Source organism: Corapipo altera, unplaced genomic scaffold (assembly GCF_003945725.1).
Source record: "Corapipo altera isolate COAL_440 unplaced genomic scaffold, ASM394572v1 301, whole genome shotgun sequence".
In the NCBI taxonomy this organism is placed as follows: Eukaryota; Metazoa; Chordata; class Aves; order Passeriformes; family Pipridae; genus Corapipo; species Corapipo altera.
The window spans coordinates 826,241-844,284 of NW_020884926.1; the positions used below are offsets into that span (position 1 = coordinate 826,241).

General features: G+C 48.6%; 1 protein-coding gene across 1 annotated transcript; it reads left to right on the top strand.

Moving 5' to 3' along the window:
• Positions 1 to 265: 265 nt before the first annotated feature.
• Positions 266 to 17,576, top strand: TTC34 (tetratricopeptide repeat domain 34). Its single transcript, XM_027657925.1, has 7 exons — positions 266 to 1,814; positions 1,916 to 2,141; positions 3,845 to 4,037; positions 5,375 to 5,541; positions 5,975 to 6,242; positions 6,494 to 6,724; positions 11,184 to 17,576. The coding sequence occupies exons 1-7, from the start codon at positions 286 to 288 to the stop codon at positions 11,717 to 11,719; spliced, it is 3,150 nt and encodes a 1,049-aa protein (XP_027513726.1). The 5' UTR covers positions 266 to 285; the 3' UTR covers positions 11,720 to 17,576.
• The last annotated feature ends 468 nt before the right edge of the window (positions 17,577 to 18,044 follow it).

The window sequence follows — 18,044 nt, forward strand, 5'->3', positions numbered from 1 at the left end:
TTTAGGTTGGATATTAGGAAGAATTTCTTTCCAGAGAGGGTGCTCAGCCATTGGAATGGGCTGCCCAGGGAAGTGGTGGATTCTCCATCCCTGGAGGTTTTTAAGAAGAGACTGGATGTGGCATCAGTGCCATGGGCTGGGAACCACAGCTGGTTTGGATCAAGGGTTGGACTTGATGATCTCAGAGGTCCCTTCCAACCCAGCTGATTCTATGATTCTATGATTTCTGTTTTACAGGCTCCAGCCCTGTCACCTGTGTGATGCTGCCTGGTGAGGGGGCAGAGCATGTCCCCTGAGGAGCTCGCTGCCCTGCTCTGTGGGGAAGGGGACCAGCACCTGGCCCAGCAGGACCTGCCCACAGCCACTGCCTTCTACCTGGCTGCCTTCAGCTGCTGTGCCCCCACAGCAGAGCAGAGGGTGACCTGCATGGACAGCAGGCTCCGGGAGCAGGTCATAGCCACTCTGGAGACCTGGTGCCGAGGCAAGGGGCAGATTCCCAGGATCCAGAGCAGGAACCTGGCCGTCGTGTCCCTCAGTGTGGGAATAGCCGCCATCTTCCTCTCCGCCCTGAGCCCCAACAATGTGGTGTCCTCTCTGTACGAGCTGGAGGCCCTGCTGCGGCGAGAGTGCTCGGAGGAGGTGCTGAGGAGATGTGATGTCCTGCTCCAGGCTGGCCCAGGGTGCCCCATGGAGCTGCTGCTGCTCAGGGCCTTGGCATCAGTCCTGTCGGGGACAGGGCTCAGGGAGGGGGTGGCAGGGTACGTCCAAGCCTTCGAGCTGCACGGGGCCGAGGTGGCAGCCTATGTGTGCAACAGGCAAGGGGAGCACCTGCCACGGGTCATCCAGGCCTTCTCCAGCTACCTCTCAACATGCCAGAAGGAAAGCCCAGACTGCAGCTCCTTGGAGCAGTGGCTGGGCAGCTGCTATGGCTTCCTGGCTGCGGTGGCACCGGGGGATGTCTGGGTGTGCAGGCTGCAGGCAGCTCACCTCCTAAAACAGGGCAAATTCCAGGAGTGTGTGGCCTTTTGTACCAAGGCCCTTGAGGGCTTCTCAGCTGGTCAGCTCAGAGATGAGGCGGTTTTGGGCCTGCTCTTGGAACGGGCTGCTGCCTATTGCTCCCTGGGTGGACGGATGCAGGAAATGATGCAGGATTTAGCAGAAGCCTTTGCTGCAAACCCTGCCCAGGCCAGGAGACACTTTGAAGAGCTTTTCTCACCCTGTGACACCGAGAAGATTGAAGAGCAGGCTAGAACTGTCCTGGAGGGGAAGTTTGCAGCGTACAGGGAGGCCGTGCGTGCTCGCACCGAGCTCAGGGGCAATCGTGGGGCTGAACTGCTCCCTCCTGTCATCCAGATGATCCAGCTCCTCCTGCAGCTCTGCCCGGGGTCCCAGAGGGAGCTCAGTGTCCGGCTGGCAGACTGCCAGCTCCTGCAGGGCCACCCCGGGGCTGCCCTGGGCATCTGTGACCAGCTCCTGGCAGTGGAGCAGAGAACTTACCACAACACCCTGCTGGCACTGCGAGGGTTCTGCTCCCTGCACGCCCAGGACCACCAGCAGGCCCTGCAGGACTTTCAGAAGGTCATTGAGCACGATTCCCCACATCCCAACAGCTGCATTAAAGCCTTGTGTGGCCGTGGGCTCGTCCGCATTGCTGGTGGCAGCTCTTACCTGACAGCCCTGGATTACATCACAGCCTGCCAGTTAAAGCTGGAAGAAACCATCTTCACCATCAAGTCTTATGTGCCATGGAACCAAAGGGGACTGCTGCTGAAAGTTCTCCAAGAGGAAGGACAGAGGATGCTCCAGAAGAAGAGGTACCCAGGGGGCAGTTTGGTTCATTTTCAGAGAAACAAACAGCGCTGGGCAGATTCCTGACCTTGAAGGTGGCTTGTTTTGTTGTGTTTTTCCCCTCCAGAGATGCCCCTGGGGTTTTCCAGCTGGCCTGTCTCTTGGTGGAGCTGGACACTGCTGATGAGGCCTCCAGGATCCTCTGTGCTGACGCCCTGTACCAGATGGGCCGTGCAGAAGAAGCCCACAGGCTGCTCTCGCTGGCCCTCTCCAGAAACCCCCAAAGGGCTCCTGTCCTGGCCAGGCTGGCACTGCTGCAGCTGAAGAAAGGGTTTGTGTGTGATGGAAACCAGGTAAGGAGCACCTGGAAAAGCTTCCCCTTCAGGGTCATTCCCTCCTGAACATTTGTCTGGCTTGGTCCTGCCTGTCCCAGACCTCAGTGAAATTAAAGATTAATCCTCTTGCTCCGTGCTTTGTGTGCATTGTCCTTTTATAACTAAATTTTTGCTGTTAGAAGCTCCAGGAACAGCAAGAGGGAGAGCTGTTGACACAGTAGAATTTGGAGCCCACGTGAGGTTTAGGTGATTCAACCTTTAGCAAAAGTTTTAAGATCTAAATACAGGCCTGAGATGCATCAGAACCACAGGACTTTCTGTCTGCAGCACAGGACACACAAGGACTCTCAGCTAAATCCAGCCCATTCCTCTCATGGCTGTTTTCAGCAGAGACTTTAAGCAGGCAGAGCATGGCTGAGCATCCTGTCCCCAGGGACAATATTGTGGGATTGGTGATTTTCCCCCAGAGAAAAGGAGGCAGCAGTGCCACCCCACTGATTATCCCAACGAAGCCCTGGAGAGGAGGGCGGGGAAAGGCACAAAACCTCCAATATCAATCTGCGGTTTTCTTCCTTTAATGCTCGTGCTTGAAACCCTGGAAGATATTCCAGCGTGTTTCATCCTCCTACCGGGGATTGCAAAGCTGAATTCCCGGGTTCTGCCATCAGAGGGAACTATTGCATTTTTTAAAGTGCCACATAAATGCTAACCCTAAAGAGAAAGGTTTTACTGTTACCACTTCTCTACTCCCTGTGAAAAGTAAAAGTTTGGTGTGATTTGCTGCCTTTGGGAAGGTTATCAGTGAGCGACATGGCTTTATTAGAGTCCATGTGCTGCCCCTGGAAGTCGGATTCCTATCTGCAGCTTCAGCTGCAAGTTCTGCATGGGGACACACGTCACCAGAAATTTTTCTCTTCAAAGTGTTTTCATCCCACCTGCCTGTGGGAAGCCAAACACTTTTATCTATTAATAAAATAGAGAAAGTAATAACTTCAATGTGTCTGGTGCATCAGGATAACTTTGTTCTTGTCCTGGCTTCCCTGGCTCAGATTTGAATATCCAGTACCTACTTGTTGCTCTAGAAAACATTTTTTGATTCATTTCCACAGGAAATGCAGTAAAACCTTGCTTATGAATCTCACTGCAGTAAATGGAGGCAAAGACACCACAAGTCAGGCAAGATTCTTTTCCAGGAGGAAAACACTTTGTGGATTTGAATCCATACTTTTCCCAGATTCCCAATAACAATACTAAAAAAAGGCACAGCACTTCCCTGACCTTCCATTAACTCACTAGTTTTGATTTTATAGTCAAAAGGGGTCACTGGAATCCTTCTGGGCCACAGAAAGGTTCTATTTTTGGGGCAACCCTCCTGTGGTTCACCTGCATTTACATAAACACTTCCCTGCCAGTCTGGAGCAGATGCTGCCCAAAGTAAACCAGGCAGCACCAGGCATTTCCCCACAGTTGTTTCCACAGCTGGAGTGGTGGTGAAAAAAGACAAGAACTGATGTTTTCTCCCCCATGAATTTACACCAGAGCCAGCTGAGGAGTTAAATAGGAGATTGCTGTCCTTGGCTGGACCGTGGCTGGGAGAAGCCCCAGGGGAAGGTGGGGAAGCGCTGGGTGGGAGCAAACTGATCTCACCAGGTGGTTTAACACAACTTCACATCTCCTCATGCAAGTCTTCCTCTGCTGCCTTTCTCTCTTCCATTGTTAAGCTGCTACAGAGAGTGATCAGGACTGGAGATACCTCCTGCCTCCTGCCCATCATGGACATTTTCCAGGCTGAGGACAGGAAGCTGATGCAAACCCACTGCCATTTCCAAGCACTGGCCATCCTGGAGAGCCAACAGGAGGATGTTCACATCAAAGAGGCCATTGCCTACCTGTCCTGTGCAATTATTGCTGCAGGTAGGGCATCAAGGTACCAATGGAGATGGACTTCTAGGGGAAATCAGACCAGTGGGTGGGACAGAATGTCCAGCCAGTTCTCATCTGCCATCTCCCCTCTGCCATCAGCCCCTCTTCTCCACCTGCCAGAAAGCCCAGCCTGTGCAGTTCCAGTGCAAAGAGTGAGTGCAGCCACTTACATGGGATCCCTGTCCCAGCTTTTCCCAAGGAGAGAGCTCAGGCTGAGGCGGGAATGCTTCTGGCGTGTTCCAAGTGAAACCATGTTTGTATGGAAATCTGCCTTTCACTCTGAGCAAATGTTATGACAGCAGCACTGAGGGGAAGAGAGACTGGCTCATGAAAATGGAAAAAACCCTGTTAATTGCTTGGAGATGGTTCCATTTCACAGCCCCTGCGTTCCAGCTTATCAGCTCCCCACCTGCTGGAACAGATGCTTGTTGAGAAATAGAGATTGTCTTTATAGGAGCCAACTGGTCGAGCTCCAGAGTGATAATAACCTTTGGTACAGGAGTTTTGGAGCGTATCAGGAGGGAGAAAAAGGCTCATTACTGTAACAGAATTGCTTGGAGTCTGTCTGCTGGCTCATCTCTGCAGGCAGCTGCGTTTGCTGACCTTCCTATGAAAACATATTTCCAGTGGCACTGATGATTTATCATCCAGTATTGGGATGCCACAGTTATGGATTGCAACCCTGGGCATGTTAAGATCCTTATCGAAATTGCCTTGAAAGGAAGGGGCATGTGGATGGCAGGAAGATAAATGCTCTGCAGCCAGGGAGTGGATGGACCAGGATTTTCACTGTCAGCTCTATGTGTTTATTTGGGCAGCACTTATGTGAAAGCAGAGGGGAAAAAAAAAAGGCAAAAAAAAAAAAGCTTAGTATCCCAAATCCCAGTGCATATTAATTCTGGCAGGGAATTAGTCCGTCCCATCTGGATTACTCATTTATCCCAAACAAAGTGTACCTTCCCTGCCCATGGCAGGGGGTTGGACTCTTTAAGGTCCCTTCCAACTCAAACTATTCTGTGATTCTGACTCCACTTTATTAAAGCAGCCAAATGGCTTTGTGCCTCCACTCTCCCATCCCCACAGATCTCCTCCTTGGAGCTTTTCCTCTCATTTGTGCAGCTCCTATTCCAACCCCACACGGATTATTTTTCCCTTTCAACTCAGAAGTGATAATATGAGATAAGAATTCCACCTGCAACAAAAATAAAGGAAACTTCCACTTAAGCCCTCTTGTTGCACTTCCTCAAGTATCCTCAGGCAAAGTGGAATTTTTCTCTGGCTTCCTGTGGGTATCCCGGAGTGACTGTGGCTGCATCCCTGTCCTGCAGGTGGTGGTGCTGGGGATTGTCTCCTCAGCAGGGCTCGGTGCTACGGGCGCCTGGGGCAGATGAAAACTGCTATTTTTGACTTCAATGCCATCCTGAAGGAGGACCCCAGGAACGTGCAGGCTCTGAGCGGCCGAGGGTTCGTGTTCCTCGCTCTGAGGCAGCAGAAGGTACTTCCACTGTGCTGATTTCCTGGGGGTTATTCTGAGAGTGTTAAACAGCATCAGTGCAAGGCATCCCAGAGTTTGTCATGAATTCAAGTTTCTCACGGAATTTGGGCAGTGAAGGGCACTGGTTTGGGCTGGGTGTATAAGCAGCCCACCTGACATCACTGATTTGCTTTCCCAAGCAGAGGGAGGAGAGCTAAACCTTAGTCATGATTTTCAGTGATAACCCAAGGAGTTCCAAACACTTTGCAAACAGCCATCCAAACCTGACTCTCTGCCCTTCTACCAGCTTTGCAAATGGAAAAGATGCAGGACAAGGACAGGGCAGAGCAAAGAGTTTCTGTGGGACAGCAGAGAACTGAAAGCACCTGAAGGAACAAATGACCAACATTTAGTTATTGCTTCTGTTTCATTTCTTGGTGTTGTTTTTCCATAGGAGGCAGTGCAAGATCTGATCTCAGCACTGAAGGTGGAGGCAGGAGCAGTGATCCCAGCAATCCTGTCCCTGAAGGGTGAAGCCCAAGAGCTGCTCACTGGGTGGCTCCTCCAGCACGGCAGGGCTGCACTGACCCAGCTCGTGGCCACCAGAGACACCTCAAAGGGAGAAACCCTCAGGGACCTCCTGGTGATTGCAAGAGCACTGATCAGAATCTGCAGGGCTGCACAATATCACATCTTCTACACAGATGTTCTGATTGCAAGTGGTGAGTTCCAACCCTCTGGCACAGCTGAGTGAGCAGTGAGTTGAAAGGAAGCGAATGTTCAGTGGCCAAGTGTGTTCGGGGCAGCACTTCTCGAGAGAAGCTTGGAAATGCTTTGGGAAGGAGTTTGAAGTAATTAACACCTTTAGGTGTGGGCTGTGGACAGGCTTCCTAAATCCTGCTTTAGGGAATTTCTTTGGTGTCTCTTCCCCCAAGGAATGGGTTATGCAGCTTGTGCTGGTATCACCCCACAGGGAGGTGTGAGGAGGCCCTGACCCACCTCCAGGCAGCCTTTGGCCACTGCCCCTCTGAGGACTCTGCCAGGGCACGACTGGCTGTGCTGCAGCTGAAGAGGAGCAACGTGGCAGGAGCAGCTCACTCGCTCAGTGCCCTGGCCCAGAGAGATGAAAGGGAGCTGGAATTTCTCCTGAGCTTCGTGGACACCAAGCAGCAGCAGCAGCTCGCTCAGGTACAATCCTCTTCTTGATCCACACCTGTGGGGAAAGAAATGGGAGGCAAAATCAGGCTGTAGAGATTTTTTCCTGCCTTGTCGTGAGCAGAAGTGTGTGGGAAGACTTTTATATTCACATTTGTATAACATTACTGGCCTTTGAGGTTGGTTTTCTTAGCTAAAACTATTGGGCACAGCAATGATGTTGCTCCAGTCCACCCAAATATGTATAATCAGGCATTTTTTTTCAAGTTTCTCCCCCAAAGATCACCCAGCTCCGAGAAAGAATCTCCAGTAATAAGACAGGAGAAGTTGAGATTGATGGTGAGGAGTTTTAACAGTCAGTCAAGCATCTGCAATTCTGATTACCCAGAAGCTCTGTGCTCTGAGAAGCAGTTTGCTTCCTTTGATTCAATTTGGGGCTGGTGTGCGCCCTGGTGAGAACTTATATTGTTATGCTCTCTCCCAGGTTATAAAACAAACAACATGCTGACACACTTAATGCATCGAGGGGAGTACTTGGGATGTATTTTAACAAAACAGCAGGAGGATATAAGTAAACAAGTATTAATTTACCAGTCCCCAGACGTGCCCCATTACAGAGAAAAGAGCCCCTCACTCCTGAATAATGTAAAAAGTTCAGTCTTATGGGGGAGAGTTGGAAGGTTTCGGAGCCAATTTGCAATCTTCCACTTTGGAAAGCTGATAAAGGTGCAGCTGAGACTGTGACTGTGGAGGCCCTGAGGAGGTGTCTGTAAATGAAGATGCATTTTACAGCTGAATTTCCCTTGCTGCCACATCACTCCTTCTGTGGGGAAGTCTCTCAGCTAAATCCACCCGTGCTGCTCTGTGAGACAACACAGGAGGGATATTCTTGTGCTGTCAATAAGAGAAAAAGAAAGAGAAGGAGAAAAACAAACAAAAAAACCCCAACCCCCAAACTGCTTTTTCTATAGCTTAAACTGCACTGCTGTGTCAGAACCTAATGGTGCCACGGGTGAGTGAAGCCTTTAAAATGGGAGAGGCTCTTTGTCTCTGTCTTGAAACAGAGAAATGAAAGATTTCTCTGCAAACTTGAGAGAAAAGGGGTGAACAGGACTGATTTCAAAACTGGAACTCATACCAGTGTTAGAAGTTTGAAAAGAAAGCATTAGTCTCTTTTATATTCTGCTTTTGTTCAACTGAGTAAACATTTGAGCTCAAGCATCTGGGTCTTTTTCTATGTATTTTGTGACAATAAGTGTTTACTTTCTGGGGTGGAGAAGGAATTGGTTCATTCACCTGCCTGGTGTCTCAAAGCCCTTCCCAGCAGCACTTCCTTTTGCCTGCGAGGTTAGTCCAGTTTGGGAGCAAAAGGGAGATCTCAGTAAAAGAAAAAATACATTTACAGGCAGAATTAGTGCCAAAACAATGGCCTTGCTCTGCCATGGCTCCCAGCCACACCCTGGGAGAGGCTGTTCTTTCTGTCACCCCCAGCTCACAGGTGAGGAGGCTGCAGCAAAGCAGAGTGGAGTGGTTTAACACCCAGCCCTCAGTCTCAGCACTCCAGCACAGCAGCATTTCTGCCACATTGTTTTAGAGTGTTTGGAGGTTCTAGAAACGTGTCATCATTACCCTAGAGTCTGGTCTGAAGGGCTAAAAATAATCTCCCATAAGCTGAATAGGAAAGGGTGGAGGAAGGAGAGAGCTCCTTGATGTTCTCAGTTTTTTTCATGAAAAACAAAGCAAGAAAATTCTCCCATTTATTTATAGTCTAAGGGGTCCCACGCAAAGAAATTTGTAAACAACTGGGAGAGCCCCATGGGAATAGGAATCTGAAAGATTTATTAAGCTGCAAAAGGTCACAGGAAGGGAGTTTGCTGCTGCTGGTGCAGCTTCAACCCTTTGGTTTCCTAAGTCAGAGGTTCCCAACTCCTCACTGGATCCTCTGAGCTGTGGACATGCCAGAGGATACCCAGACCCCTACAAAAATGGTTTCTAAAACTGTATGGTCTGTGATGGAATTAGGCTCTTAGCCCAAGGTGAAGTTATCATTTCACATTCCTTCAGGGAATGTGCAGGTGAAGAAGGAAGGACTTGCTCCAAACTGCTCTGAAAGCATCCAACCCTCTCCCAAAGCTCAGTGTTCATCAATCCATCTTCTGGGATTTACTGCTCAGGGAGTAACCCTTTGCCATAGTTCCATTTCCATGAAAATCCTCACTCCTTTTCTTTCTGAGGACCTTGGTCACCTGCAGCACAAGATCAGTCACTGGGGACTGGAACCAAAAATGGCCCCAAAATATGTGTATTTTCAGTCCTTTATCACTCTATGAGGCAAAGAGATGGAAGAAAAGGACACAGAGACCTGTCCCAGGAAGCCCAGTCACCAGGCTCACACAGAGCCCTTTCCAGCTGGCACCAGAATTATTCCACTCTGGAAGCCACAATCAAACATTTAGTGACAAGTTTGAATAATTTTTCCCCCCCAAGTCTGGCAAGAAATGCAGAATCCTGTGGCTTGCTCACTTTGGGAACTCCCAGGGAAATGTGAAGAAATGGAAGCAGTGGCTCAGTTAATAAATGGAATATTGTATGGGTGCAGTAACCCAAAATGCTGCTGAAACCTTCAGCATTAGGTTAGTCACCAAGCAGAACAACAAAAATTGTATTTTCTTCTGCCTTTGAGACAACAAATGCACTTTAAATGCTGCAAATGACAATTTAACTACACAAACACAAGGTATTTTGAGGAATTGCACTGTGTTCTCTGGAACAATGTGATCTAGAACTTTGGAATTTCTAGGGGAAAAAAACATCTTCTGTTGCCAGCTGCAGTTCCACCTTGACCCCTTGTTAAAACCCTGCCACTGAGGAAACACTTGCATTGACTGGTTGATTTAAATACATTTCAAAGCACAAACTAAACTTGCTGCTCTTTAAATGTATGTACAGATATCTGAGGCAGGTTTGGACAGTCTGCCTCACAATTTACAGCCAGGATTGTTAAAGCCAGGGATTGACACTGACTGAGGAGAGGTCCCACTGCTATTTCCACGTGTGGAAGCTGAGAGACTCTCTAATAAATATTATTACATAAAGAATTTTACATTTATATAGCAAAATAGCTAAACATATGTATATTATTTTTATATATATTCTATACATTGTAACAAAATAACTGGGGTGAAATTCCTCACAAACCATTAGGAGTGGCTAAAGTATTCCTGCCACTGCTCTCACACGAGGTGCTCAGACCTGCCCTGCAACACTGACCCCTCTCATCCAGAGCTGTTTTCCTCAGTCCTGCTCAACAACAATCAATTCTAATCGAAGTCAACCAAAATAAAAAGGCACATAAAGAGACTGAGAGGCCTGACCTGGCTGTCCACTGGGGCTCCTGAGACAGTGGCTGGGCTAGTTGGGTTCTGGGGGGCCATAAGCATCCAAAAGGGAGTGTTATCCCACAAAATGAGAGAGATGAAAATATTTATCCTTTGCTGTTTGGCTCAGCCTTTTGTAAGACCCCACTGCTGGTGGCAGCCTTGTTTATAACTTAAATATTCACTCTGCTGCAGCACCTTAAAAGCTTTATTTATTACCAATAAAGGGAAATAATGAGAAATCCATTTGAGGCAAATAGTTCTAATGGACTTTTCTTTATTGACCTCCCTGAACCTAAAAATTATGTGCCTCTTTCTGCCTTCTCTATTTTCCTGTTGTTGTTTTTCCCTTCAGACAGGGGCAGAGAATTCACTTGCACTCGAGATTAACGATTAGCACAAACATCAGCTGGCCTTTTTATCCTCCAGCTTGGGTAAACTTTGGTAGAGACCAAAACCTTTGTTATTAGCACATGAAGATATTTTTGGGGAGGTTGGTCCCTTCAGCTTTTTGTTCATCATTCCTGAGGAATGTCAACAAATTCAGAAGAAATTCTGACAAACTTTTAGGCAAACATGCAGGAAGAAAGAGGAGGCGGGGTTCAGAAACTCCTGAGATAACAGCAAGTGATCCAAGAGTTTTACACCTGCAGGCAAAACCAGAGAATGGAGTTAGTTCTCCAACTGGATGCAACTACTCTACAACTACCTAAAAGAAGGTTGTAGCCAGGTGGGGGTTGGTCTCTTCTCCCAGGCAGTGATCAGTAAGACAAGAGGGCTCAGTGTTCAGCTGTGCCAGGGGAGGTTTAGGTTGGATCTTAGGAAGAATTTCTTTCCAGAGAAGGTGATCAGCCATTGGAATGGGCTGCCCGGGGAAGTGGTGGATTCTCCATCCCTGGAGGTTTTTAAGAAGAGACTGGATGTGGCATCAGTGCCACGGGCTGGGAACCACGGCAGAGTTGGATCAAGGGTTGGACTTGGTGATCTCGGAAGTCCCTTCCAACCCAGCTGATTCTATGATTCTATGATTCAACTTTTGAAAAACACCCAAGCTTTTTCGGTGTCTGTGTGTGTGACCTATCCAGCCCGGATGTTTTCCTGGTTTTTTTCCACTCTGTACCTAACTCGAAGTCTTTTTGTCCCCACAGGTGGCTGCCCAGCAGGGCCAGGTGCTGGTGGAAGGGCAGCAGTACGAGAAGGCCCTGGGGTTCCTGTCCCTGGCCGTGGTGGCCGGCGGGGCCTGCCCGCGCTCCCTGCGCCGCAGGGCCAAGTGCCTCGGGCTGCTGGGGCAGCACCAGCGGGCCCTGGCAGACATGGACACCGTGATCCAGGGGCACGGCGGGCACAGCCCAAGGACACGAGCACGGGATCTGTGCTCCAGGGGCCTGCTGCTGCTGGCTGTGGGGCAGGAGGAGGCGGCAGTCCAGCAGTACATGCAGGCCCTGCGGCTGGACCGGCCCGCGGCCCTGGGCAGCATCGCGGAGCGCCCCGGCAGCCAGGCCTTGGCCAGGGCCTTCCTCAGCATCGCACAGCACAGCTTCCAAACACAGCACTACCAACAGGCCTGGGAGGTCACCGACTGCGGGCTGCAGATTGATAAAAACCCCGAGCTGCAGAGGCTGAGGGCGAGGCTGAAGCGGGAGGCGTCCGGCTGCAGCATCCACTGATCTCCCTGCTTGGGGATTTTCCGCTCTCTGGTTGCTGTGTGGTTTGTTTGTGAGGCTGCAGGAGCGAGGGAGAGATGAGGAGCTCGTGATAAACATGCAACAGATGTGACGCCGAGCAGGATGAGAGAAGGAGAAAGTTTCTGATGGTGAAGCAAAACTGACCAAGAGGGCCGTGGGGGAAAAGGGAGTTGCAGTATTCAGAGTTCTCTAAAATTATTTATTGTGGGTTATGCAAACTCCCCTTTGGGAAGAAAGCTTTCTTCTGGCTAAATTGAACTAACTCTAACACAGGTGTTCCAGTCCTAGTGAAGGAAATCATTCAAATGGCTTGCAGCTTATGAATAATAATGTATTTCCATGACATCTGATTAGCTCTAACACATACTATTCAGTTAAGTGGCTTTATTTTTACAGGCCAGTCAAAAAGATCAGTCAAAAATAACTTTTGTCATGTGTTTCTGGAGGACCATGGGTGTAACACCCCTCTCCTGACCCACTCCTGGATGGAAGGCTCTGCCCTTGTCAAAGTGCAGTGGATTTGCAATGATCAGCACCAATACTGGGCAGTGGAGTAGCACAGATGCCAAGTAAACTGTTTTACTGGCCCAGGGAACAGTAAAGCAATAGATAATATGAAGGATGAGACTCAACAGAGATGAGATATCCAGTCCTGGGAGTCCTGCCCTGTTATCTGGGGCACACAGGCAGCCGGACTCCAGACTTCACCTGGGCCTGCCAGATCCTATGTCTCTGTTTGCCAGAGCAGATAATGGGAATAATCTCTCTGTAGGGGTGTTTGCCAAAGGTGCTAAACACCATCCTTCACACTCCTGGATATTCAAGCACCAAAGCTGGAGCATGAACTCACCAGGAATGTTCCATGTGCAGCAGGAGCTGGGGCTGGGGGCAGCGGCCGAGGTGCTGCTGCTGGGACTGCTCTTAGTGCTGCAGCACTCCCTCATCCCTCCCCATCCACGGGGAACAGCACAGGAATCAGCCTCTGGAATGCTCAGAAGGGGTGTACCTGTTGTCATGTGTCTGGTTTCATCATTGGCAGGGACAGGTGGACTTGGGGACACCCCAAATTTAGTGCTGGTACATCCAGGGGGTTCACCTGTGCGAGGGGGACCCTGAGCTCAGGAGGGTTCCCATAGAGGAAACAAGGTGGGACTCAAAACAACCACCTCCTCTGTTTGTTTTGGCTTCTCCGAGTGACTTCTCCTGATGTTTTTGGAGTGTGATAATACAACCACAGAGAAAAACAGAAACTACTATTGAAAACAAAGATCAAAGCACTGCTGAGAACTGCTCTCCTGCTTTGATTGGGATGAAAGGGAGAGGGAGCCTTTTCTTTTTTGTTATATTGTTGTCTCAAAGGCAACAACCCAGAGTGAAACTTCATTCAGCAGCCATGCAATCAACCCCAGAGCACTGACATCATCTGTAACCTTCCATCTCCCATCTCATTTTCCCTCTCTGCATGTTCCTTTTCTGCCCTAAGAGCACAGCTGAGATTGGGCTTCTTTCCCTTCAAATTCAAGAAGAGTTACTTTGATTTTAATCCCGGTGACACTGATGAGTACTTTTCCCCCTGTTTGGCAGCAAGATGCTATTGTTTCCACTTCTTTCAGATTGAAGAATCTGACTAAAAGAACCCGCAGTGGTCATTTCTGTAGGTTTCTTTAATGTTAAGCTGCAATTCGTGGAGATTGTGGAGCTGCTTCCAACTGCTTTGAGATCTGTCCCTCACTCTGTGCATGCAGCCCATGGCTGAATATTTCAAAGAGAGACTCTGTATAGAGAGCCTCTTTAGTGCTTTAGGACATACCCTTATGGTTTGGTGCTGCAAATGCTACAAAACTGTGAAGAATTCAAATATATTTGTATGAATCAAGACGAATGTAATCAGGAAGAGACTGCAGCCTAACAAATAGTGAAACTGGATACCTGTTTGTAATCCAGCTTGAAGCTACAGCCATCCCAAGGAAAGGTTAAATACCTGTAGTTTGTTCACCTCAGACCTCTATACAGACACTAACAAATAATTCTTCTCTCTCCATGAATTTTGTTCCTTTAAAGTATCCTGCAACCTTAAAACACAGAGGACTTTGTTGTGTATCATCACCAGGTAATGAATAACAAAAGAAAACTGAAATCATGGCTCAGAATGCTCCTACACAAACAACTACCTGCCAGTTCTGCCTCTCTGAAGTATCCAACATTCCTTCTATGTACAGAAAAGGAAAATCAGGTGTGAGAATATTTGCATCACACAGTCAGACAAGTAAAGTTTCCTGACCTCCTGCTCTGCAGTCCAGCAGGCAAAGAACAGCTTAGAAATGATGGCAAAGTGTTTGGAATCAACTGTTCGACTGGAAGCTGTTCCTCGAGTTCAGGCAGAGCTAAACTTTGAGCTTTTTTGACCTCAAAAGGTTTCATTTCCTCTAAAATCCTGTCGCTCCCGTTTATTTTTCCCATCTCACTTGGTTATGTGCTCCCGGGTACTGAGAGAGTCTGAACAATCAGTCAACTTCTGCAACTGCTTTAGAAGCTGACACATCTCCTGGGGATTTGTCTTCCTGACTCTCAGCCTGAGCCCTTGTGCTCCCCAGCCCTGTGGAAGTGTGGCCCTGGCTCGGGCCAAGCAAACCCAGGCACGTTCATGAGCTTCCCCATGCCCGGGTTAGGACACTGCACTCCACTTGCAGAGGCAGATGTTTCACTTTAATAACAGCTAATCCAAAAGCCATTTCTTTTACTATCATTTCCCTGCAGAAGATGGACTGTGTTATCATGGCCCTGCTGCTGCACTGAGCCATTTCCAATTTGCCAGAGCTCCGAGGAGCCGCTGCCACCATCAATTTGATGTGTGACATGGAATTATCACTGCCAGGGTGCTCTGCCTTTGCAGCCTTGGCTATTTCAGCTGTGTTTCAGATAAACTGGTCTGTGCTGGAATCTGCTGGTTCAGTTGGCCATTTCTCAGTGGCACCTGAAGAAAAATGACTCATTATTTAGCAGGCACAGCATCCCAAAGCTGTGGGGTTCAGAAGACTCTTTCTCCTCCCGCTCCTGCTCTGTGTTCCAGGAGCTACTTTTTCTGCAGGATGCCAAGGAATGCTGCAGAGCTCACCTGTGTGCAACTCTGACACCCCAAGCACAGGAGCACTGACTTATTTGCTCCCAAAAGTGCTTGGAGGGTGGAAGGCAAACAGCTGATATTGGTGTCTGCGGCACTCAGAAGGTGGGGACGTATGAGGGCAGGGGAGGAAGGAATTGCCACCCAAATGGTGAGGTTAGAGAACATGAGCCAGTCCCAAAGTATGGCAGCAGAGAGTGGAAAAACCAGCCATGATTAGTGATGTTATTTTTGGTTTCTCACCGAGAGAGGGACAAAGGCCAGTCCTGGCCCTCCCTGGTGTCACAGCCTGGTGCCACCGACCCCGTGAGTGCCACACCTCAGTACAAGTGTGGAACCCACACACCTGAGACACTTGTAACCATTTCATTTTCAGTTCTCTTCCCTTCCAGAGTTTATCTTGGGCATGTGATGCGTGGCCAAAACCTCCTGGAGGCTCTGGCAAGCCCACCCCGTGTTCCTGACAGCCCCTGAGGACCTGTCCTGTGTGCAGAGCAAACCCTGCCACATCAGCTGTGGCTTTGGGGTTGGCTCACCACCCAACCCAATCATTTTTGTGTCTCTGTGTTCCCTGCACAATCCCAAAAAGCCAGGAGCTGCAGAGAATAAACGAGCACAGGAATTTCCCCGGGGACTGTAAAGGAAATGAAGAGCAGTGTCTGATAATCAGTTTGTGGGGCTCGTTCTGAGCTGTGTCACAGTCAATGAGAAAATGTAGCTGCAAAACCAGAGGGGGGTTGTAGGAGGGAGCAGGAAGCACAGGAGGATGCTAATGATCCCATTCCAGCCCTTGGTTTCCATTTTGTTGTGCCCCTCAGTTGTGCTTCCCTCTCCAGGTCAGTGCTGCAGATGCCCAGCACCAGACACCAACCACACCTCACCCAGTGTGAGGGACAGGGACCTCCAGCCACGAGGGAGGCCCAGGTTTGGATCCAGATCAGTAGTGGATGAAATGAAAAACTGACAGGGATTAGTACTTTCCCACTTTAAAATGACCATCTCACCGAGCATCTTGATTGCTTAGAAAGCTCAGATGTCCCATTATGAGACATTCCAACCCTGGTAATACACTCACTGTGTTCTCTAGAACTCCCATTAAAATCTTAAATGATTAGGAACACCTCTGAGTGCCTGTCACGGTGTAGGGTTTGTTCTTTCACTGCAGAGTTTAACAATAGAGACAATTATACCCTGCCATTTTCTTATTTTTTGCAGCCTTGCCAACAGTATTCTTGCAATGTTGTTTCTTTTCTTCTCATGCATCATTTGTCCATTCTTGGGCAATAAAACCTGCTTACTGAAGTAAACAGGTAATTAGCCATCTACATAAATTGCCCTGTGTCTGCACCATTAATGTGTTTGGATGTTTTAATTGATTGCATTCTCGACTGGTTTGGATGGCTTAAATGCCAGCTAATGCAATCCAATTAAGTCCACTAATAAACCTGACTGATGAACTGCAATATAATCACACATCAAGCAGAGATGTAGAGGAAAATGCCACAAAACTGACAGTTTAGAATAGACTGTGTCACTTTGAAAGATCCAAATCACTTCTCGACAGGGAAACTGGGGAAATCAACTCTAACTGGTGCTGGAGTTGGTCTCCAAGACCTGACCCAACACACTCTTTAAGCCAATTTCTCTCCACTAAACATTTTTGATAGAATCACAGAACAGCCCAGGTTGGAAGGGACCTCAAAAAAACACGTGAGCCAACCTCTCATGGGAAAGGGAGCCCAGATGAGATGACCCAGAGCTCTGCCCAGGTAAATCCTGTAAACCTCCAGGGCTGGGGCCTCTGCCACTGCTCCAGTGATTGATTATTCTCACTGAATTAAAAAACCCCAAACAATTCCTTTTCATATCAAGATGAAAACTCTCCCAGTGCAACTTATACCTTTTGCCCCTTGTCTTCCCTGTGCAGCTGGAGAAGCATCAGCTTGATAATTGTCTCTGGGGAGCAGAAATGCAAAGGAAATTTTGGGTGATGTGTGGGCCTCTTGATAATATTATTCAAACAAAACTAAATGAGGCAGGAGGAAGTTAAATAAACTCATACTGGGAAATGATGTGAACTTCCACTAGTGCCCCACAAGCAACTTGCTTGAAGATGGTGCAGTGTCTTTGTGTCAGCTCTGGGGGTCTCTTTCTAAGCCCAAACAGAGGTTGAGGATTTAATGGAGCAATCTGTGTGAAATTCTCTGCTCTGTTCTGCCAGATGCCAGACAAGACATAATAGCTCCTCTGGCATCAATGCCTATTAATCTAATCTTGACTTTGATTCTCTGTGTGACTCCCTTTCATCTGTAAAATGGGGATAATGCTCTCTTTCAGACGCTTGTCAGCCCCTCGTAGCTCTGGGTACAGAGTGCTTTGAAGTTGACATTATTTGTACATTTTACAGGATTGTGACAGAGCTGCAGATTGTCCCCAGCCCCTGTCACAGTGGGGGCTGCTGGTGAAGGTCACCCCCTGCCCTGTGCCCTCACCCACTCGTGTGTCTGTGCAGCTCCCCTGGCACAGACCCTGGGCAGGGACAAGGGGACATCCCACACACCCACTGCCTGCACAGCTCTGCTCTGGTGGCAGTGGCAAGGGATAGGGAATAATAAAGATATTCAGGCACCTTGGACAGGCAGGGCCCTGCCTCTCTGAGCCCCAGAGCCTCTGCTGGACAAGGAACACACACGTCCTTGAACCCTGAGGGAACCACACACACCCCAACCAGTCCCTGATCGGAAACTCCAACCACAGAGGGGTACCTGGAATCCAAATCCCTCCCTGCTGGGCAGCCAGGTTCCTCTCTGCATCTCCAGACCCAGCACCCACTCCTAATCCCAATTTCCAGGAGTGATGGCCACAAACTAAAACACAACAATATATTTCCTTGGAAACAGGAATTCTTTCTGTCATTTTAAAGGACCTAAACAGTGCATTTAATGGAACAGCTAAAACTTCTACGTGCTCAGTCAATGAAAACAAAGTAAAATATCTTCATTTTGTTTGTGATCTGTCTTCCTGCACAGCAAAACAAGGCAAAAAATACACCCTTTAAGTCACGTGCATATAATTGTACTATTAATGTATTAAGAATGTAATTGCAATACTCATCACTGCACTGAAATTAAGTGTGGAAAGGAGACACTGCATTCCAGAAGTCTTCCTGCCATAGATACCTGAAAA

Excerpts from the sequence above, each read along its gene's own strand:
- TTC34 (XM_027657925.1), top strand. The coding sequence starts at position 286 with ATGTCCCCTGAGGAGCTCGCTGCCCTGCTCTGTGGGGAAGGGGACCAG. Across the intron at positions 4,038-5,374 it reads CTGTGCAATTATTGCTGCAG|GTGGTGGTGCTGGGGATTGT; the intron begins GTAGGGCATCAA and ends CCTGTCCTGCAG. Across the intron at positions 6,243-6,493 it reads AGATGTTCTGATTGCAAGTG|GGAGGTGTGAGGAGGCCCTG; the intron begins GTGAGTTCCAAC and ends ATCACCCCACAG.